Source organism: Anabas testudineus, chromosome 13, assembly GCF_900324465.2.
Source record: "Anabas testudineus chromosome 13, fAnaTes1.2, whole genome shotgun sequence".
Lineage (NCBI taxonomy): Eukaryota > Metazoa > Chordata > Actinopteri > Anabantiformes > Anabantidae > Anabas > Anabas testudineus.
In genome coordinates this window covers 24,710,199-24,733,283 of record NC_046622.1, presented here as the reverse complement: position 1 = coordinate 24,733,283, position 23,085 = coordinate 24,710,199, and the positions used below count along the sequence as shown (strand labels likewise).

The window sequence follows — 23,085 nt, the reverse complement described above, 5'->3', positions numbered from 1 at the left end:
ATTGGAACAAGGGTCCTTCTTGCTGTGAGGCGGCAGTGCTAACCACTACACTACTGTGCTGCCCTTTAGAAACTGGGTTAATTTTCTTACCAGCCAAAGGAAACCCAAACTTGGTCCCTAATTTTTCTCATAGGGAAGTGTGTGCATGTACTTCTGTGTGAGTGTGTGTGAGTCTGTGGAGGTTGGAATGTGTCGTGAGAGCACTAATCAGGGGCAGCTGGGCCAACAGTGAGATTAAAGTTAAAACGCAAAACAATCAGCTAGGATAAGTATACCATCACTGTGGGTTGATGCCCCCACCCCAACCTCTCAGGGGACGGATGGGTTGGTGGTGTGTGGGTGGGTGAGTAGGTTTGTGGATGCAGGGATAGGACTCTAGCCGGCTGGCACAGACCCTCTGATTAACAGGTCCCGTGTGTGCTTTTTGATCCCATCCTATACATCAGACACAGCAGCATAGTCAGGGCCACAGGAAGGACAGTGGATACACTATGTAGCTATATGTATATGTTTCTTCCTGTTGATCTGAACTCATGAGGTTCAATTGTCCTCATAAAGATAGAAGAATTGACAGTGAATTGACAGTTAGAGTTAGAGTTAGAGTTAGAGTTAGAGTTAGAGTTAGAGTTAGAGAGGGGTTAGGATGATGGTCAGGTTAAAGATTACAGTTAGATTAAGACTAATGTGAAAGAATTAAGATCACTCTATGCCAAAAGTAAAAATAAATAAAGCACGAGATTGTCCTACTTACTTTTTTCAAAGCTTTCATTGGTATCTTATGGTCTTCCTCAGTGGAGAGAGTTTGCTCATGGAGGTACCATAGTTATTAGCACCAAATCACATAAAGGACGGTCGAGTGATAACAGCCGAGGAAGACCAGGAGATACAATTGATGGATTTAGAAAAAGCTAGAATTGTGTTCTGTGTTGTTTATTTAATTGCTTGTTTTTGTGTCACAGGCACATTAACATGACCCATTTTTACTATTTTTACACTGTTTTCTTAACTTTTTGATGTGCAACTATAGTGTTTATGGGTTGATCTCCCTGTGCTGCTAAAACACAGTGGCCTACACTGAGTGCAGTGCCTGAACACATCATGGGTACATACAAAAAGAGAAATTCTCCTGTTACAGTTAGGACTGTGGTAGTTTTCTACCCAACAGTAATAACAACATTGTGAGCATCTGAATTTCTGAGACCATCAATAAAATGTGGTCTGACAAGACAGGAAACAGTAGCAGCGTAGTCAAATATAGTTTGAAGAGAAGACTGAGATGAACAGTAAAATAATTCCCTAAACTGTCTCTTTGATAGATGATGATGAACATTCATCACATATTTCCCAAATTCCTGAGTTTAACTGAATGAAGCTACTTAGTTCCTGTGCAGCAAGGAATTAAAAACACTTTGGATGCTCTCACATGATTTGGGATTATATATAAAAGAATATATATTAGATTATATAAATAAACAAGTTAAAACTGAATTTCATCATCTGATTGGATTTTTGCAATTGTATTAAAGTTGCCTTGTTGCCACATTTCCATGTAAGTGGGTACAATATTATTTTAGCCTGTATAAATACATAACAATCTGAATATCCCTTTAAGTTCGGAAGATGACGGTGTGCCTGAGAGTGCTTCTAGCTACAACTACAGTGTTTTGTAATTTGCATTTGGAAGTAGATTTAGCCTGTGTTTGTATAAAAATGAAAGTGTGTATGCTGGAGTCTGTGTGTTTTTGAGTGAAAGTATAAGAGGATTAAGGCCTGTTCACAGCTGAGGGTGCAGGCTGGACCACTTTTGACATTCCCTCTGTATGTCCGATTGGCTGATGAGGTATTAACTTGTCGCTGTGTTGTTATATGTGTCTCAGACCGTTTGAAGGCTCATCTCCAAAAACAGCAACATTTTCCTCTGTGTTTAACAAGAACTACTCCAGCCTTCCCCCTCCCCACCTCCAACTCTGGCCCAAAGAACTTTCTCTGTTATCTCCAGCTGTGGCATCCGCTGCTGTTTTACTGATAGCTTTTTCAACTCTGTATCTTGTGTTGACTTGCACTCTCGTTTGAAGTCTGTCCGCTGGTGTCGTCTCTGAGTGCAACCCCAGCCGATGTGGCCATAGTCAGCACCAGACAGCAAAATGGCTTCCAAGACTAGGCCACACACGTGCTGATAGCTAAAGTAAAAGCTTTCTTGGTCAAGTAATTGTTTTTTTAGTTAACTGTAAAGGTCAAAATGCATTTGGGGGTGCTTTTCTACTGAAAGAAAGAAATCACATCGCATATCATATCCTAAAAGTTGCATTTAAGATGCGGATATCAGCTTTCAAATTTTAAATTCACATTATTTATTGCATAAAAAAATCTTTTTTAAAAATAAGCCACTACATATTAGCACAAACTATATTTTAGCTGGCTCAGATCAAACATCATTCAAAAACCACTACAGTGGTTTCCATTTCTTCATTGGCTTCTCTCCAAAACAGCATTATCTGCACATCAAGTTGGACAAAACCACCTTGTAAATAACCATATTACTTTACCTAGTGACATCAGCCCCTGAGGAAAAGAGCCCCAGCATTAGAGCGCTAGAGGATTGTGTAGGGGGCGTGAGAGGTTAAGACTTTTTGAATAGCTGGTAGACATCACACAATGAAGTGGATTAGGCAGCACTAGAAAGGGCCTATAGGGCTTTGCTGGGGTGTTCAGCAGATTACAGCATCAACAATAACTAGCTGGGGTTGGCAAAAAGGCTCACTGGTGTAGGGTGTGGGTGTTTGGGGGGGGGGGGGGGGGGGGGGGGGGCTAGCGGTCAATGTGTTAGAAAGCCAGACTGTGGTAACAGGGAGGCATTGTATTTAATTTTAGGCTATGGAATTACTAATGCCTAAAAAGAAGCCTAGCAGCATATTGTTTAATACCCCCTGGGTCACCTGAATGACCCGTGGGTGTCACCCTGAGAGCCAGTGGCAACGAGGCAAGGAGCTGGCAAACAGGAGCAGTAGAGGTCTGCAGTCGAAAGGTGAGGTTCAGTCTCAGAGGCTCCAGCACTTGTCTCTGCCTGCCTGGAGCTGTGGCTGGAAAAATTATATCACAACAGATGACCCATATTCTTACAGATAAAACCCGGCTCTGCGGTGTGTGTGTGTGTGTGTGAGTGTGTGTGTGCGAGCTGTGTGCTGTGATAGTGTATGAGCATAGCGTCATGAAAAATGAGTTTAAAATAATTAGACCACTATAGACTGCTGTGTCATTTAAAGATACTCACTAACTGTGTGCTACAACACAATTTCGAAACCATCTTCCCCACAGGACGGATGAAGTGCGCGCTGTATGAATTTGAAAAGTTACTCAGGCCTCCTGTTCACCTTAAGGTTTTTGATGGCCAGCAGTGCTCAATCTCACCTAAAACAGCAGAAAGAATTCATGGCATGATACTCTGAACCTGTAAAAACTGCAGCAGTGGAAACCATTTTAAACCGAAGCCAGAGAGAAAGTGAAGGTCACAGCCGATCACAGCTGCAGAGAACATCTCAGCTTTCACTCTGGTGCTGCATTTACACTTGTGTTTAATGTTGGTGCAGGCCATTGTTTCAGTAGCTGCTCTTAAATGTTTTCAAGAAGAGCCTTAAGGTGATTCAACAAATATTCAACAGAGAAATTCTGGAAAAGCTAGATCCTCTGTATCAGTGCTGTCAGGCGTCTTGCTCAAAGCGAAGCATATGATGTACTGTTTGTATTTATTAAATTAATAAGTGGGATTTGGGATTTATAGGAATGTGTCCAACATTAGCGTTGCATTCACTTCAGATAGACCGTTACTCTGGCCCGGCTGGGCTTTTGTTTGCTTCTTTGCTTTTATTTGTCAAAATATAATTGTACAATACAAATGTCATGACGTGAAGATTCACTTGTATACACATATATTTGATGTAGTTACTTTCTGCCCTCTTTTGAGGCATCAGGGCTTTCTTTTTTCTCTAACACTAATAAGTACTTTTCTCACATTCACACCCAGATCAGCTCTCCTCATACTGTATGATGTACCATGATGTCTGGAACTATGATTCTATGCTTCTATTTTTCTTGTTGGAAAGTCACACAGCTCAGTTAAGGGACACCAAATGATCACGATTACCAAAATTACCAATAAGAGACATGACAACCTTAAATAGACAAAATAATTACATAGTTATTAAGCAGTTAAAAAGTCATCAGAAAGACACAAACCAAAAAAACACACACAAGACAACCAAAAACAGACACAAGCAGTTATAAGATGAAAAAATAAAACAACCCCAGAACTACCACAAATTATTAAAAAACAACATTTGGAGTGGTTTTGTCTGTGTGTGCTGTGGATGCCGTAGTTTCTAATCTATTACTGGTTGGTATAAAAAAAAGTATTAAAACAAAACAGCTAGAAGTGACCCCTTTATCTCGAAAAGCACATTCCGTCCTTCAGTCAGACCAGATATCAGCCTGTGTGTCTAATGTGCCGCTGAAGGTCTGCTGGATGACAGCGTTTGATGATGTGTATTCTACAAATCTATGTGAACATGAATAGTAACCATGTGTACGTTTGTTCTCATGTACATACATTATAAAGTCCTGCTCTCAATCTGTCAGTGATACACACTGCTGGACGTTGGCGGGGCATTGACCACTGTCAGCAAAGCTGCCAGGAAGCAGATGCAGATTAAATACAGCTAGACGCCTGATGGATGTCACTGTACACTACATGCATCACAGTCTTAATACTGTGCTGCCACTTCCGTGCACGCCATACTGTCCACATATCGATGGATATGGTTTACAGCATGTAATAACAGTAATACGTTCCTTATGGAGAGATCCTCAGCAGAGCAGCTTTAGGCATGATGAAGGGCTGATGGGCGGTGGAGTAGAGAAATGCTTTGTGTCACCCAAGGTATGTTGGGAGAGGCGGTCACTTTGTTTGCTTCCAAGAATAATTTGCATTCACTGATGCTTTGGGTTAAACCCACAGAAGTGGACTTGTGTTTGTTACACAGATGCAGGTTCAGTGTGGTCGGATGAGTTCCATGGCAGAGCCACAAGAGGAGGGATTCTGCAGTCATCTTTGTATATACAGCAGTTGACATTTGTATTGCGTGTTAGGTCTAGAAAAGATGCTGTATGACGACACCAGCACATGTATATAAAGGTTTATGATGGCCTGCAGGTGATTTAGAACTTGAAACAACAGTCACATAACAACAAACAGAGGGAAAAGATGCTTTTTGGCCTCATTTGCTCTCAGTACACTACATAACATACACATATCTGCTGAAACAAGTAGCTCATGACATACAGGACCTCACTACTGACCAACTTTTACACTGTCATTATTCTAGTTGTAAAACAAGTAGAGCATCAGAGTATCTTCTTTTTCAGCACTGGCACTAATACACAAGTTTCTTCAACAAACGGTTGAATCATCGCTCATTTTGTCTGCAACTTTTCATTTAAGCCAAACTCAAAGGCACAGAAGAGCTGAGCTGAAACGAAGAAATGTAAAATAATTAGCTTACGTTTTTTGGAATCATTCCCACATTGGATAAGAGAACGTGCAGGTTCGATTTTCAATACTGATGCCAGAGGCGTGTTTCAGTCAGTACTCAAGTGTTAAAGTTCATTATCCAGGCCTAACAGTGAGGTTGATGTGATGTGATTTTTCTTCCTGCTGTGAGTAAAAAAGAGCAGTGTGAGGACTGTAGCTACAGTCATCTAGCTGCTTGTGTTGTAGAACACTTTGTCTGATGGCTCTAACTCAACATTGTATCTCTCTGTGTCTGTGTCTCTCTCCCTGTAGAGCTGCAGAGGGAGGGCAGCATCGAGACTCTGAGTAACAGTTCGGGTTCCACCAGTGGCAGCATCCCGCGCAACTTCGAGGGCTACCGTTCCCCCCTGCCCACCAACGAGAGCCAGCCGCTCAGCCTCTTCCCCACCAACTTCCCCTAGAGTGCCAGCTTTCCTCGGGGAAAAGCCCCACCACACAGCCCACCTGACCACCCCAGCGTCACACACTAAACCAAACTGTGTCTGGGATTTGTGTTTCTCTTTGTGTTTTATGTTGTTTTTCCTAAATTTCCCAGCTCTATGTATTATGAACATATTATTTCTGGGCTTGTATTTGAATTCTGATGTTTTGATTGAAGCCGCCGTCGACCGGAGTTCGTGCAGATTTCCACTCATTTTAAATTTGATCATTACAAAGCAAAACAATTCCGAAAATAAAAATGCATGTGTAGACCCTCGAACTGCGTTTGGGTCAGCGTAAAACACGTGTAAGATTAACAGTGAGTTGAATTGTTGCTGAACTAAACCTAACATGCAGAACACGGAACGTGCAGTTGATCCAGCAGCTCAATAAATAGATCCAGACCTGCTCATTACCTTTGTGTTGTGTTGAAACACGAGCTCGTTGACACAGACGCTGTTGAAGACCAACCATCTTCTCCTCTCTGCAGCTGATGTCTGCTGTTTCGTCAGCCCACCGTCATTGTGTGTGTGTGTGTGTGTGTGTGTGTGTGTGTTTGAAGTTTTACGGCGTGCCTATCGTTTGAAGGAGCCATAAGAAAACAGCAGCAACAAAGAAGAAATATTTGTTCTAGTCAGACGTGTAGTGGCTCCTTTTGGGTGTGTGTGTGTGTGTGTGTGTGTGTGTGTGTGTGTGTGTGTGTGTGTGTGTGTGTGTGTGTGTGTGTGTGTGTGTGTGGCTGATCTCATTGCCTCTAGCTAAATGTTTTCGATTCAATTTGGTCCTTTCATGCCTTTAATTTTCATGTAATTACATTTGACAAAAGATGCAGTAATTACATGACACTATTACTACATGGCTGAAGTCATTTAGATGTTTACAGTGTAATTGAGATTTGTTCCTGAAATCATTTAGATATATTTCCCCACTCGGCCGTTCCAGATAGAACATTTTGACTGAGCACAGTAACAGAGGCTTGTGCAGCCTTTATGCTGTATTTTGTACAATAGCAACTGTTGACCAAAGTCTTAATCCTGCCTCTAGTTCTAAATCTCTACAAATGTATTTTCCTTAAATGTGCTTTGCCCGTAGCAAAGACTGACTTTAATCATCAGAAATTAAACAAGCTTTGCCTGTTGGTTTGTTCCTTGTATAATGTCTGACATGCGCTATGTAAAGTGAGATAAAGTAGTGGTGTACAACAATCTCACGTGTGACTGTTGAAGGACTGCACGTCGTGACGGCCAGCCTCGCTCACTGCTTCCTTCAGCACGACTGCATTTGTCAAACACTGACTCTTTTTTCCAGCAAGTAAAAAAAAACGAATAAAACTGGAGGAAATTAAACTGCCTGTCTTTTTTTCCTCACTCTGATTGCGCCTAATTGTGTCGTTCAGATTTCAACCACGGCGGTGACCATCAGCGCACAGTACCACTAGTAATTAGTACCATATTTTTTAACAGGCAGTAAACTTGTTGTTAAAGGGACGTTTTATAGGCGACTCTGGCTCTTTGTTCTGAGAGAGGAGAGGAACCAGAGAGTGTGTTTGCTTCTCTGCTAATCAGCACAAAACGTCCCATCCCTGAACTCTTACACAGTTTTTATTTAAATGTAGTAAAAGTCATTTAAATTCGATTAGCAGCGGATTATTCCTCGTATGCTTTATTTCATCTCACTGATGTGTTCATATGCTGGTAGTTGTAAACTCAAGAAATGCTTCTTGCCCAGCTGTAATAGAATCAACTAGATTTGATGGCTAGAAATAGTTTGAGCAAACAATTTACTGAAAAACTTAATAAAACACTTTGGCCCATATTAACAGAATCTAGACAATGAGCTGGAGAACAAGGTGAAACTATTTTAAAATGTCTTCATGTTACATGCAAGAGTACCTTAACAATAGGAATGAGCTCCAGCTGGCACTGTGACTCTGAGACACTTCATCCAGAGAAAAGTTGAGGATTGTGTAACAAGTAGAGGTGGAAAAGTACAGTTTGCACTTCAAACTTTTTATTTGACTCCAACATGTTATTACAAACATCTGACATGATTGAACATCTTAAGAAGTACACGGTAGAACTGTGGAGGAAACGTGCGCCTTGATCATCAAGGTCAGCTTTAGTGTTGGTAACAATATGGTTTGTGTTTAGCCAGGAGCTCACACACTCACAATGCACAGTGTCCGTTTAAATTGAATGTGTATATTTAATATATTTACAGCAAGCACAAGTTGGTCTGGCACTAAAGCAGGAGAAACCTGAGCACAGAGAAAACAAATCACATCTAATGTTTCCTACTTTTCAGCTGTGTGTTCTCGCAGTAACTCAGAGAGGGTCACCGAGTACTAGTAAATCCCTGCTCACTGATTCAAGTCACTCGGACAGAGAGGATCGGCTCCCTGAATTTTCAATGAAGAAAACCTTGAAGCTTCCAGGTCCTAACATCCAGACTCAGGAACACAGGAAAAGAGAGGTGGGATGCTCCGTGCAGAACCCCCTATGAGCTTTGAACAAGACAAACATCTGAGGACAAAGTGAAGCAGTTTAAAAACCATATTGAGCTGATTTAAACATCGGTTCATCACTAAACAGCAGCACATTTTTTACCAGAAACACCAGCTTGCCGACATGAGCCCTGCACTGACACCAGCAGCTGAACATGCACCGTACTGAGTGGCACTGAAGCGGTTCCACAACGTGGACAATTTTTAATGATGTTAAACAAGCTTTTATATTTTGCAGGGTCTAAGAAGAAGTCACTCTACACTGCTGCTGACGCTGGTGCCTACAAGTGTGCTGCTCGCCTATCTAATCTATCCAAAGGTTGGGATCTAAGTGGCCCTCATTCACAACATGACCATCCTCTTACTGCTGAGAGGAGCAGTGCTAAACTAAATACTGTACATCCAAATGCAAATTAGCAAGCTCATTTGGAGACGGTTGTGTGTTTTGATTTTCTCCGTCTGGAACGAGCTGCTACTTTAGGATAAGTGAGGACTGATTCCAAAAAATGCTCAGAACCACATTCATTTTGTATGATATTACCTTAATTTTTAGACTTCGTCTGACTGTATTCATATGAATTAATGTGCCATGTAACTTTATCCATAATCATCAAACCAGTCTTCATACATCATGCAGCTCAGTCAGTCATTTAAACATGCAGAAAAAGTGCAATTAGGCATTTTATTGCACATGCTACGGTGGACTGCTCTGCACGGGGGTGACAGCTGGTTGTAGGAACAGAGATGTGATATATATAATAGACAAATATAGGTCTACACATGTTCACTCATTCACTATCAGACATTTGCTTAAACAAATGGAACCCAGTGACAGAGCCGCAGTCATGGGTGGAGAAAATCAGCTGGTTGAGTTTGAGCAGTGATTTAATTGAAAGTTAATGAACAATAACATTATCACACTGTGCCGTACTTACCCCTGGATGATGCCCTCATGTTTTAGCGTCACGTTGTCTTCAGAGTGAACCTTTACCCATCGTGCCCCTTGAGTGAAAAGTCTTCTTGGAATCACTGTGAGAATCTCAGTTTGGTTTTCACGGCCTGGACTTCAAACACATTAAGAGGACGGTTAGTATCAACTGTCTGCACAGTGACCTGCTGTGCTCCTACTCGAGTACACTTTAAATGAAATTCCTGTTACAGTGTGGAGGACTGTGAGATCCTGTCCTTCAGACAGGTGTGTGTGTCATGCCGCTGTTATTGTGCAGCAGCTGATGTCAGTGATCTCAGGCTGAAGGTGTTGCTGAAGACTTACACACTTTCACATGGATCTCGTCCACGTCACGGAAACATAAATCCTGAAACACGTGTCTTATTAGACTATTACACTGCTCATTTCATATGTTATTTGGGGATTTTACAACACTATGAATCAGCTTTTTCTGTTGCATGATAAGCCTTTCTTCTGTCACCAGGAGAACAGTCTAATTATTTTGTTCCAGGTTCCCACCACCGGCGCAGAGACAGTTTTGTCACCACTAAAACTGGACACGTATACGTTTGTCCAGGACAAAGCTGGAGACGTCTCACTAATCTGAGGCCACCGTGCTGCTGCTGTCAGGGCAGATGGAGATTAGACATAAATGAGGAACACGAGCAGGATTTTTTCAGGATCAGCTTCAGTTTCATGCCTCATATTTATCACAGACCACGGTCAGTGCTGTGGATGAGTCCACGTCTGTTGGATGAGAACTTCAAATAATGTCACATAAAAATTCATTAATAGAAGGAAGAACACTTTAAATGAGTCCACATTCATTCCCAGTGCTGGGACTGGTGTTTTACTTTACCTTATCTCATGACATCATTCATTTTATTGTCACTATTATTCCGATTATAATTAACTATTAATGTTCCAGCTTGAACTCGCGCATAAAAGAATTCTCGCGACATTTGCTACTTGAAATTCGTTCAAGCGTGTTTTCATCTCATTAAGAATCCTTCCCGGGCTGTCAGCGCTCTGTTCTCGCGGTGTTTTAACAGTAAGTAAGTGAACGCATCACAAACACGACTGCAGCTATTTGTTCACGTTTCTTTTGAACTTTTGAGTCTTGTGAAATTGTGAATATTTAGCGGATGTGGTTGTGTTTCCTGTGAAGTTCTGCGTTAGTAATGTCTTTCACTGTGTGTGTGTGTGTGTGTGTGTGTGTGTGTGTGTGTGTGTGTGTGTGTGTGTGTGTGTGTGTGTGTGTGTGTGTGTGTGTGTGTGTGAATGAAGCGCCTCTCCTTCCGGCCTGCAGGTATCTGCTCCTCCAGCGCGATCCAACCAGAGCGCACCGTCAACACACCTGCAAACACACACACACACACACACACACACACACACACACCGTTATTATTTAGCCGCTTTCAAAAGTGTCTCAACGAAAGTGAAACAGTCAAATTATATCAGATTGTTTTCCCTTCACAACAGCGCAGGTCGGTTTTAAATGTAAGGTAGAAGTCGCAGGTAACGGGCCCGCTTCAAAACACAAAATCCACTTTCAAAATAAAAGTGTTTGTCTTGAATTAATTTAGAGAAACATCTAAAATAAATAAAAACATGTGGAGGAAGGTGGGTGGCTGGGAGAATATTACCGTCATTTATTACTAATTGTATTAACAATTACACATGTCTTTGTGAACCAGGGGCCTTCTTTGTTTCTGCAGATTTGATCGTTGCTTTCTGAGTCGTAGGCTCCACCGCATTAAAATAAATAAATATAAATAAATAAATAAAATAAAAGGTGGTTCAGAAATGTAGAAATGGCTCATGAAGGTGATTTTAACAAGATGAAATCAAGAGACTATTTTTAAGTATTCGTATATTTGTATTGTTTTTGTTTTTATTATTATTCGTATTATTACTGTTTCCGTTTTTAGGCTTTATCACAAAAACAAACAAACAAAACTGTAGTTAATATCTTTACTGTTGATTTTTAAAGCCGACACGTGCAGCCAGCAGCCCGACGTGTTTTAACACTAAAATGGACAAACTGAAACAAAGACAGAATTTCAGATCTGTATGATCGTGGAGGTGTTTATATTATGATATTTATCACTTGGTGAATACAGGCTGAGCTGAGCTGATTCACCTGTGGAGACTGGATCTACTGCTCATCACAAAGTGGGCTCCAGCACCAGCCGAGGGCCCCTCAGGCTCCTTCGCTCCTTCCAATAATCTGCGGCACAGTTTTCCTATAATTAAAATAACTGTCTCGTCTCAATTAGAATTGTAAAATACCCCAAACTAAAATAATCCAGAACCTCCAGACGGGTTCTGTGAGACTAAACCTCATCAGAGTGGGATTGAGAAGAGTCTGTGTGAGTGTCCACAGCGTCAGATCGCTGGCTGCGGTGACGCCTGTGGATGTGACAGCCCTGTCACTATTCTCCAGCTCACCACCCCCTTCCCCAGCCACGATAGCGCCCCCACCTGGTGGTCTACCTGTCAGTCAGACGTAACTACAGCTTCCATAAAACGTCGCTGCTGCAGGTCAGACGCATGGCTGCCTGGCAACTGGATATTAACGTTTGTAGTTTATGATTAAGTTTGTCATGAAGTCCAGTAAAACAGAGCTGCGACGCACCAGGTATGAGCCTGGTCCCAAAAAGCATCATTTTCAAGGTAGCGTTTGTTCCAAATAATGTATAATGGTCCGGTATGCGTAGTGTGTGTGTGTGTGTGTGTGTGTGTGTGTGTGAGAGAGAGAGAGAGAGAGAGAGAGAGAGAGAGAGAGAGAGTTGGGAAGGAGTTGAGGAAACATTTTTGCTTTTCCTACAAGTGAGAACTGATATGTTTAATTTAGGAGAGTGAACTAGAGGAGCTGGAGAAGTAGAGGAGATGAAGGAGAGAGGGAGGAGGAGGAGGAGGAGGGCTGCTGGTAGCGGCAGGAGGAGGAGGGAAATAGAAAAGGAGGAGGAGAAGAAGAAGAGGAGGAGGAGGAGGAGAAGGCCGCTGGTCGCAGGGTTTCCATGTGACAAGGGGAAATATGAGGGACTTTGACAGGTCTTAAACGGTCTGGCGCCAAGGCCCCAGTCTAGCCGCTAAATATAGCCGGAGAGATGATGCAGGGAGATGGGAGGAGAAGATGGAGAGATGAAAGGAAGAAAGGAACAATGTCGAAAGCGAAGAAGAAAATAACAATTCTCGATTGTAGTCGAATGTGGCGAAAAACTGTCCGTTGTGTTGTAATTAGAGCGTCTTTGGCTCAGATCAGTGACAGGAGCCAAATCAGGCGCACAGAAGACGCTTCTTACGCACTTTTTCACATCTGCATCTGCATTGTGTTGTGCCCTGTTGTATTGAGCGGACGGATCAAGGACACAGAAAAGCTTTAGTCAACTTCCTACTGCATGGAAAACGTCATGCAAGCAGTTAATTTACTGCTTACCACCCAACAACACACAGCTGCAGGCATTTGCATCTAATATCTCTAATTCTACCTTTAAATTAGATTAATTCCCTGGTAGGCTATATGATACAATTGTCTCAATATCATAAATTATTATTATTAAGATCATCAAAGTCTTTAAAGGTTGACCTGTTTTTAAATGTCTCCAAACGTCATTTAGCGCATTTTCTCCACATCTCTGACACCAAGGACACACACAGCACAGTCACTGTATATTTTTATTCACCCTTAACACGGGGGATGTGTTAATGTATCAGGCCCTCCAAGCATGTAGATGTACCAACAGCTCAGAGCAGTCCACCCTCGACTTAATGACTTTTAAATCGCGCGTAATGGAGATTCCTGTGCCGTTGACGGCACAGAACAAATAAATGGTGACTAATTTGCACAAGCATTGTTGATACAATTATCCATTTGAGTATTCCGGCAGAAAAACCGTTATCCACCTCCATATGCTGCTAATCTTTTCTTCTCCCCTGTAAAGCTGCTGCCAAGCCGCCGCTGCTGCTGCCACGGCCTTCCTACATCTACGCGGTGCCATAAAGGTGAAGGTGCAGCATTCCAAATAAATGATAGCAGACACACACCTCAGCAGAACTTTGAGGAAAATGATGAGCTATATGTGGAGGACATTCTTGATCATTTTCCATTCTCGGGTAAAGCTGATGCTCACTGGCATTTTATTTCCAACACCTGACTGACTTTTACACACTGTCACTGAGCACTGCCTGCTGTTGATGCGCGCCCTGTGTGAAGCAGCTGATGCTCTAGGGACTTGTGTCTGATCTGATGTGTTTCCTTGGATTGTAGAAACTGGCTTCAATCGGGTACAGTGCACTCTGTTGTGCTGGAGCTGCTCCCGTCTGACCTGCTGGCTCTTTACGCATGGGTGTATCAATCTAATGGAAGCCGAGCAACAAGTGTAACGTGGTGGAGATGTGCAAACATTTCAAGCTCTTAAATCCCATATTGTGCTGTGTCTGCGCAGGAGGCGGCGTGTTGAAACTTTCTGGAGCTGTATGTGGAATAAAGCTTTGAAAGTCAGTTTGGTTGTTTTAATTTAATAAATACATAAGATATATGTTATGTGCCTATATTTGGGTTTTTAGAGGTATTATTGAATATTTTTACGACCACTGAGTGATGTGTAAGGCTGTCAGCAAAGCCGCAGAGGCGCGGAGAAGTTCCAGGGGTTAATAGGAAATGCGCAGTGTGATTCAGAAGGATTCTCACTTTTTGTTTCAGTTTTTGTCGAAGTGCCGCCTTGGCCCGCATCACGGTCCGTACAGAGTAGAGAGAGCAGCTGTTTACAAAAAAACAACAACAACAACAACAACAAAACAAAACTCACATCTGACACCGAGTCATGACCGAGGCAGAAAAGTGGAGTGGAGCCACAGATGAGGCTGCTGAGGGGCCGGAGGGGCTCGCACATGCAGGACTTCAGGGTAAATATGAAGAGACAGGAGATTGTTCTTATTGTGGCGCATCAGCCGACTGGCGCCGAGCGGCTCTTTAACAAACTGAGTCCAAGTTAATCAAGAGCTGCGGCGCTGGGTTTTTCTAAAGGAGCTCAGCAAAGCAGAGAAGAGGGAGCCCCCACCTACCCACCCACCCCCACCCCCTCCGTGGCTCCCGGGGTCCCGCACTGTCCTTGGTTTGACAAAATCCAACCTGTCGGAGATTACACGCCACCACGGCCTGCCCTCAGCTGAGCACTAAATCATCTCATCGCCGCGGCTGCTTGATGTGGAGCACTAGAAAAACTGTGCGCGACGTCAAACAGCTCTGTAACAGCGGGGAAATGACAGCCGCAGGGACAATTATCAGATTTCAGCTCACTTCAAAATGATCTAAACCTGCCAACTGTGTCCAACACATGTAACTTTGTTTGCAGCCAAACAAGGAAGAGTTGAAGTAGTGAAGAGCGCACTCACCGCTTTCCTTCTCCCTGATTTTTCTCTCCAAATCCATCCATCACCATTCATCTGGTTTCATCTTTTCCCACCACGCAGCATCTGGGTTTGTCTTTTCCAGCCTCGTCTCTTTATTGCGCCGCTGCCGCCGCGGCCGCTGCGCCCTTCAGTCAGCCCGACGAGAAAAAACGAGCAGATAAATGGCTCTCGCTTGGGGAAGCCGGGGCAGTAGGAGGCTCGAGTCAGTGTGCACAGAGCTAACATAGCCCGGGCGGCTAGTGTGAGGCAAATCCCGGCCGTCAAAGCAGCGATAACATTGAATAATTACAAGTGTGTAGTTATAGAGAAGCAGCAGCTCTTTGAATTCAATGAGCCCGGAACGCAGAGCCTGAGCCGCAAGGCGTGGGTTACTGTGGGGAGTTGTTCTAAAAAGACAGTGGCAACCGTGGAGCTGTTCCTCTGTATAAAGGTGAGTTTTAACACAGTCAGTGTGGACAGGTTGGTTTCACCGAAGGCGGCATTGTAAAAACGCAAGCCGAGGGAGGTGATGCCTCCACCGGCCAAGAACTGGGCGCTGACCCGGCGTTGGCTTGGAAATGGGGGTGGGATTTCCCGATCTTTCCTGTCATTGGTTAATATTTTATTCTGTTGACATGTTTTCTTACTGCTAATGCTTCCGACACCTTCTTGTCCCCCCTCCTCTCCTAGAGTCTGGTCGGAGCTGTCAGAACCACGCCTATAGGGGCCCACAATTGGTCCAGAAAGCGTAAAATCAGCAATCAAAGGGGCTTGGTTCATTAGTGTTGGGGATGGAGGCAGGAAGGACATGTGAGATAGTCACAGATCTGCAGTGAACGGGGCCACATCTCTCCAGTCAGTGTGGGATGACTGAAGCAGAGAAACAGCTTCTTTCTCTGAGAGACTCCCAGCGCAGCCGGGCTCTGCCTTCACAGCGCCGCTCCCAGTGAAGGACTCGGTGAAGGAACCAAAGGAAAAGCTCCTCAGCAGCAGCTCGGGCTTGTTTTCCTCCCGCTGATAACGTGTTGTGCGTTTGACAAGGCGCCCTGATCGTCTGAACCGAAACACACAAACTAAGTGCTCGCGAAGCGCGGAGCTATTTGCTGAAGATTTGGGGGAAATACCACTAAAATATCCATTATTTCACGTCGCTTTTTGTGGATGCACCGATGAGAGATCCAGTTTTTACAGGGACTGCAATGGCTTATCACCCTTTCCACGCACACCGGCCGACTGACTTCCCCATGTCCGCCTTCCTAGCGGCCGCGCAGCCTTCCTTCTTCCCGGCGCTCAGCCTGCCTCCCGGGGCGCTCACCAAGCCCATCCCGGACCACGGCCTGGCAGGGGCGGCGGAGGCTGGGCTTCACCCGGCCCTCAGCCACCATCAGGCGGCTCATCTCCGCAGCATGAAAAGCCTGGAGCCCGAGGAGGAAGTGGACGACGACCCCAAAGTTACACTGGAAGCCAAGGATCTTTGGGACCAGTTTCATAAGCTCGGGACGGAGATGGTTATTACGAAGTCCGGAAGGTAAGAATTAGTCCCAGCTTTAATTCCTGTCCTGGACAGACCCACAATACTTTACTGGTGATTCGGCCTCCGCCGGTTCGTCTGACAGTGGTCTGTGGTTCACAAGTTTCGAGCTGCTAAAAAGCTTTTATTCCTCTTATTAATCTGCAGCCTGTGCTCCAGGCCGCTGTTTAGTTTCCCACGGATTATTACGCGTTGTTGTACTATTAATAATAATAATAATAATAATAATAATAAGACACATCAACTCCATGATCCAACAGGAGTCTGATGTGTGTACGTCGCGTTACGCACTAAATATAATTTAGTTTAAAAATGTTTTTAAATCACTTCCAGTCCTGGTTCAGTGTCAGCGTTTTGGAGTTGGACTCTTTTCATTTAGCATTAAATCAACTTGGTTTGATTTAAATGTGCTGGTATATATTAGATATTTCTCTGGTTCCAGTCGGACCACAGGACACATTCAGGACGCACACGGTGTGTTTGGAGGGGGAATGTGGCCTTAAAGCTTCATTCCAGTTTTATCTCTCATAACTCTGTTTCAGTGTGAAGAAGCAGCTTCTGGATTTTCTAAACATGTTGTCACTTCAAAAAGCAGCAACGTAAAGTGCTGTGGTCACAAATATACTGCTCAGCTTAGTAGTGGAGGTTTGGAGCCGGACAGAGGCACCACACACACACACACACTCACACGGTGTGTGTGTGTGTGTGGGTGTTTTATTTTATGTTTTTCTGTTGCCTGTTGTCGCCTAATTCCGTGCAACACTGAACGCTTCTATCTAAAATAGCTTTTTTCTGCCTTCCCTGCCTCTCGTGTCAGCTCTGTTCAGCCTCGCATGATGATCCACTGGGTTTGGTTGAATCACGCCGTGTTGACTTGGTGTGTGTGTGTGTGTCTCTCTGCAGGAGGATGTTCCCTCCGTTCAAAGTGCGAATAAACGGGCTTGATAAAAAAGCCAAATACATCCTGCTGATGGACATCGTGGCGGCGGACGACTGCCGCTACAAGTTCCACAACTCCCGCTGGATGGTGGCGGGCAAGGCCGACCCGGAGATGCCCAAGAGGATGTACATCCACCCGGACAGTCCGGCCACCGGCGAGCAGTGGATGGCCAAGCCTGTTGCTTTCCATAAACTCAAGCTGACCAACAACATCTCAGACAAACATGGATTTGTAAGTACTGAGATATTTTCCTCTGTTTTTAAAAAGGCTTTATATTTATTTATGTGTATTTATTTCGTGTTATATGAGGTCTGAGCTGGTTGAGTTAAGATGAGATTTTTATAAAGCATGTGTAAAATAAAAAAGTGGGTCGTAGCAGCAGATGAACACAAACCAAAAGTGAAAAGAAATAAAAACTGCTTAAGATGAATTAAAAGGTGTGCAAAAATAAAAAAGACACATGAAAAGTATGTGTGCGTTATATTTATAAATATAATATAAATATATCAAATAAATGGCTTTAATGATGAAGGAAACATGGCCAAAGCTGTTGACACGTCTGAGCTTGTGTGTCCTTGCTGCTCTGCAGAATGTTATAAGCCTGCATTTTCTCCTCACGCATCCAAAACATTAAATTCACAAACCGAGCTGCGCTCTCAGCTGCAGCTCAGGGCCTGCGTCAAAGCACGGCGGAGACCCCAGGCCTTCAAATGTTGCTTTTTAAACGAGGCTGTACCAGGAATTAAAAGTACAAGCATCATATTTGAGCTGAATGTTTGCAGAGCTGAGGATTAAGTGGTGTATGGCAAAATCGGGTCACAGAGACATGACGTGGAATGAGTTTGACTGGAGTGTCTAATATCCCCTCCAGCCTTTCACTGCGTGTAGTATAGTATAATATATTATAGTATAGTATAGTATAATACATTATAGTATAGTATAATATAGAATAATATAGTATATTATAGTATAGTACAGTACAGTATAATATATTATAGTATATTATAGTATAGTACAGTACAGTATAATATATTATAGTATATTATAGTATAGTACAGTACAGTATAATATAATATAATACAGTATAATATAATATAGTATAATATAGTGTGATTGTTATTTTACCACATCAGGCCCGGTGTGTTTGAGGTTTTATCCTAAATATCCCTGCACATGTTACCATCTTTACCTGTGTAATGATATGCAGGGAAATAATCTAACATGAGAGGATCCATGTGTGCTGGCAGGCTGAGTGTGCCTCCGACTGGAAACAAATTCAACATTTACATGTCAGTCTAGAATAAAATAGTCATTTGTTTCTCTTCTGATTTTTCTGTACACACATGCTGCTAATGTTCCAGGTGTAAGACATCTACTGCATGTGTTGATATTCCACATTTATCCTGAATTATTTACATGTTTATACATTTTTAAATGTCGGCACAGTTTTTATGGAATTTAAAAATATATGTGATGGTAAATGCAAAGTGTTTGTTGGTGTGTGTCAGGGTAGACAGACCCCTAGGCTATAATTCCAAGCCGGGGAAGTGACTGTGGTGCATTTGAAATGAATGAAAGAGTGGAAATGTGTAGTTTTGTCCCATTAGAAATTGGATTAAATGGGATTTTTTCCTGTGGTTCTGAGCCCTCATGACAACATGTGTGGCCTGGTCAGGTTTTTCCCTTTGCTCCGCGCTAATTACAGACAAGTCTGCTTACACAGTAATTATAACAGCATCAATAACAATGGGCTGCATGATCCAAGTCAACATGCGCTGGCTGCAGTGCCGAGTCCTAATGTGGAGAAAACATCAAAGTGTCGTGATGTTCACTTGGTTTCTGTGTGTGTTTGCGTGTGCTGGTCCAGACAATCTTGAACTCCATGCACAAATACCAGCCCAGGTTCCACATAGTGCGGGCCAACGACATCCTGAAGCTCCCGTACAGCACCTTCAGGACCTACGTGTTCCCGGAGACCGAGTTCGTGGCTGTGACTGCGTATCAGAACGACAAGGTGAGTCACCGTGCGCACTCCGAGCCACGGCCTCTAATATGGCTGCTATACTTTGCATAATAAATGTCCTCCATGTGTCCCCTCCCCCCGCTGCCAAGCCCCGAAGACTTAATCTGATTTTGTAGGTCGCCTAATTTCCCTGCAGAGGACTCCCATGTCCCACTTGATTTTTTTAATTGCTGTTATAGTTTAGTGCTAGATGTGAAATCTCAGCAGCAGCCAGAGAGTTGTCTGCTGTCCGCGGAGCCTGAACGCGGCACGCTGTCTTATTGTGATGCAGCTTTAACAGAGCTCACGTTAGATTTGAGACAATATTCCACTTAAAACACTTGAATGAAGGTTTATCATATGTGTACATTTGATGGCATCATTAGAAGCCGCTTCGCTGACTCTTTATCCTCCCGCATGATGCTAATTGGAGCTTGTGTCCAGGAGGGTCGGGGCCAGGGGGGGAGGCTGAGGAGGGGGAGCCCGTTGTAAAAGTTTATGGCAAAGAGTCAGCATCGATTAAAGGGCATTTAAAGCGCTGGTCAGCCTGCAGCCACGGTGGACAGATGCTGCAGGAACTCTCTCCCTGCTCAAATGGCACAACGCCTGAAGCGTCTTGTTCGAGTCAACATCCACCTTCACGCAGGCCCATGCCACCGGCCCAGGGGCCGAGCAGCACCGGCCCCTCCACTCCCCGACATCCAGGATGTATCGCGAAGCAGCAGTGATCCAAACCACGTTATTAAATATTGATATGATAGTCATCTGTTCAAGTGTTGCTCTGTCTGCCTTTTTTTTTTTTATTTCTGAGGGGAAACGGAGGCCTGTGTGGCCCCACAGAGAAATTTCGTGTGCAGAATTCCTCTCCAGGGGCCTATGAGAATAACGCCCCATCATTACGCTTGTATTAATAATGCAAATCCGAGGCCCTCAGTGGCTCCTGCCCCACATGTTAATTCAGACACGTTGGTTTTTCAGTTGAACACAGTGTTTCTCCATCTTTTACACTCACTCTGTGTCTGTGTCTTCTGCAGATAACACAACTGAAGATTGATAACAACCCGTTTGCCAAAGGATTCAGAGACACGGGGAACGGCAGGAGGGAGAAAAGGTACAAAGTGGCTCCAGATACCTGTTACACATCAAACATTATTATTATTATTATTATTATTATTATTAATATTAATATTATTGTTGTTGTTGGTGCAGAAAGCAGCTGACCATGCCGTCGCTGCGGATGTACGAGGACCAATGCAAGGCGGACAGGGAGGGCGCGGACTCTGACGCCTCCTCCAGCGAGGCTCCGACCGCCAGAGACGCCGTCCACTCTCCACTGGGAGCCAGCAGCAGCCCGCTGAGGTTCAGCAGACCCAGTCGAGGTGAGATCTATTAGCTGCTGTTTATTTGTAGTGGACGCGGTGTGTTTGTGGAACAGGGGCTTAAATCCAGCTCCGGAGAACCACAGGGCGCTCGGTGTAATCTTCAACAATGTAAAGTTCGTTAAATTGGCTAAATTGTGACTGAGGTTTGGTGAAGCGGCAACGTGAGGGAAAATCAATCAGGCTCCTTCCATAGAGAAATGACTCTTCACAGCTTTTTAAATAATTCACGTTGTCCAGTGTGACAGTGTGAGTTCAGGCCTAATCACGTGCAGCCACGGCGTCAGGGTCATGGCACAGGCTGCTGCGCAACATGTATGCGTCTAATTCCTGGTGGACTGGTTTTGGCTCATGTAGTGAACACTCAGCAGCCCATCACATCAGCCCCTGTACTGGCGTGTGTGTGTGTGTGTGTGTGTGTTGGGATTGAAGCGGGATATTCACGTTTAATGGAAATGTTCTAGTTAAAAATATACTGTGTGTAAACCTCTTGTTGTGGTTACTGAGATTTGACTGTGTGACCTTTCCAGGATTTTACTTCCTTTTATTTATCAAACTCATTTATTTAACAAGTCTTAGCTCCCAGCTAATGTGCCTGCTGTCGATTTAAATGTGTTGCTTTATCTAATGATGTGAGGCATGGTGAAATGTTTGAAACCGTTTGAGAAGTGACACAAAGGATATTGTGAGTTGTAAAAATCCAACACGTCATCATGTGATTCCTGTGTTGTAGATGAGAAAACATGCACTGACAGCGAACAGGAGCTGGAGCATCACGACGAGCACTGCATGGGCTCCAGCAGCCCAGGACCCGAACCCGTGTCCCCCTACAGCTCCAGGTGTGAGGAGCGCGTGCGGGAAAGGCCGAGCCTAGAGAAGAAGGATGACTCCATGTTCAGTATAAGGAGCCTCGAGAAGGACAAAACAGAGAGCAGGCACAGGAAGGACAACATGGACACGTTGACAAAGGACTCAGAGGCTGGAGCCATCAGTGTCAGTAAGGACGCCTTCTCCCCGCTCATGGTCCAGACTGAGAGCCCCTCGCACTTCAGCCCAGGCCACTTACAAAGCCTGGCTCTGTCTGGACTGCACAGTCAGCAGTTCTTTAACCCTCTGAACACCGGATCACCACTGTTGTTTCACCCCGGGCAGTTTGCCATGGCCCCCGGTGCCTTTTCTGCCATGGGCATGGGGCATCTACTGGCCTCTGTATCCGGAGCAAGTGGTTTAGAAAACAGCAACCTCTCCGCCCAGGGCACGGGAGGAACCACCAACCCCTTCCCCTTCCATCTGTCCCAGCACATGCTCGCCTCTCAGGTAAGAAAGACCATCCAGTCAGAAAATGATTTAGTTGGCCTGTGCACCTGTAGCACGGAGCTGATGTCAGCAAGACAGGAAAGCTTGGAGTCAGAGTCTGAACAGGATGAGGTGTCACTTCTTAAACATCACAACTGTTAATATCAACCTCAGACACCAGCAGTAGTTCATGTTGCATGAATCAGCGCTGGGCTGAATTAGGTGCTGAAAATAAGTATGAGAAGTAAAGTAAAGTGGCAGTATTTAGTACGGGCAAACAAGTGGGACTGTGTGTGTTTGTATTAGAACGGGATTTAATTAAAAGCACAATTGATCAAGTTATTATTTAAACGTACAAAGTTTTGTATTTGAGTTTTATAAAAGTTGTAAATAAGAAGTAGAAGGCATATACACGACTTTGATTATAAGCTAATTGACTGGAATTAGTCATTTGTCCATGTGTGACAAGTCTTTTGTCTTTTATATTTCAGGGCATCCCTATGCCTCCGTTTGGAGGACTGTTCCCGTACCCTTACACCTACATGGCGGCAGCTGCAGCAGCAGCTTCTGCCTCTGCCCTCCCCACCACCAGCACCTCCAGCCCCCTGTCCAGGAACCCCTTCCTGGGCTCGTCCAGGACTCGGCTGCGCTTCAACCCATACCAGCTCCCAGTGTCGCTGCCTCAGAGCGCCAGCCTGCTCACCACCGGCCTGCAGGGCAGCCTTAACCTGGGCTCCGAATCCTCCAAACCAGGCAGCAGGGATACCAGCCCGGCCCCAGAGCACCACAGCAACAACAAGACAGGAGGGTCAAGCGGGAGGGACGCGTCTCCCAAAACCTCCGTAAAGGACTCAGTGAATGAGCTGCAAAGTATTCAGAGACTGGTGAGTGGCCTGGAGGGCCAAAGGGAGCCCTCCCCAACCGCAGACTCTCCCAAGTGATGAAGACTCTATCTGGGATGAAGTCTTGGCTTGAACACCAGATGACTATAAGTGCATATGTCCTGTACAGCACATTTCAGAGACTGGGATTAGGTTTGACCGATAAGGATCAGTGAAGGCCGATAACTGATGTTTTTCAAAAA

The 23,085-nt window shown here is 44.2% G+C and overlaps 2 protein-coding genes and 1 long non-coding RNA gene across 4 annotated transcripts in view; 2 read left to right on the top strand and 1 right to left on the bottom strand.

Moving 5' to 3' along the window:
* The window catches only part of bcas3 (BCAS3 microtubule associated cell migration factor), a 281,126-nt gene extending 273,776 nt beyond the window's left edge, over positions 1-7,350 (top strand). Inside the window, exon 24 of the mRNA XM_026367844.1 lies at positions 5,837-7,350. Coding sequence (XP_026223629.1) covers positions 5,837-5,985 — 149 coding nt within the window. The 3' untranslated portion in view covers positions 5,986-7,350. The remainder of the gene's footprint in view (positions 1-5,836) is intronic.
* A 637-nt stretch (positions 7,351-7,987) lies between these two features.
* On the bottom strand, positions 7,988-14,978 carry LOC113168233. Its single transcript, XR_003299381.1, has 3 exons — positions 14,857-14,978; positions 9,443-10,813; positions 7,988-8,526 (listed from the first exon to the last, which is right to left on the bottom strand). It is a non-coding gene; the product is annotated as an uncharacterized LOC113168233 (long non-coding RNA).
* A 235-nt stretch (positions 14,979-15,213) lies between these two features.
* Positions 15,214-23,055, top strand: tbx2b (T-box transcription factor 2b). 2 transcript variants are annotated; one of them, XM_026369227.1, is made up of 8 exons: positions 15,214-15,304; positions 15,544-16,381; positions 17,288-17,555; positions 19,192-19,338; positions 20,361-20,437; positions 20,536-20,705; positions 21,439-22,022; positions 22,493-23,055. In XM_026369227.1, exons 2-8 carry the CDS (start codon positions 16,023-16,025, stop codon positions 22,940-22,942), a joined length of 2,055 nt encoding a protein of 684 aa, XP_026225012.1. In that variant the 5' UTR covers positions 15,214-15,304; positions 15,544-16,022; the 3' UTR covers positions 22,943-23,055. The 2 variants fall into 2 exon arrangements, with proteins under 2 accessions (XP_026225012.1, XP_026225004.1); XM_026369219.1 differs by having other exon boundaries at positions 19,186-19,338.
* Positions 23,056-23,085: the final 30 nt, after the last annotated feature.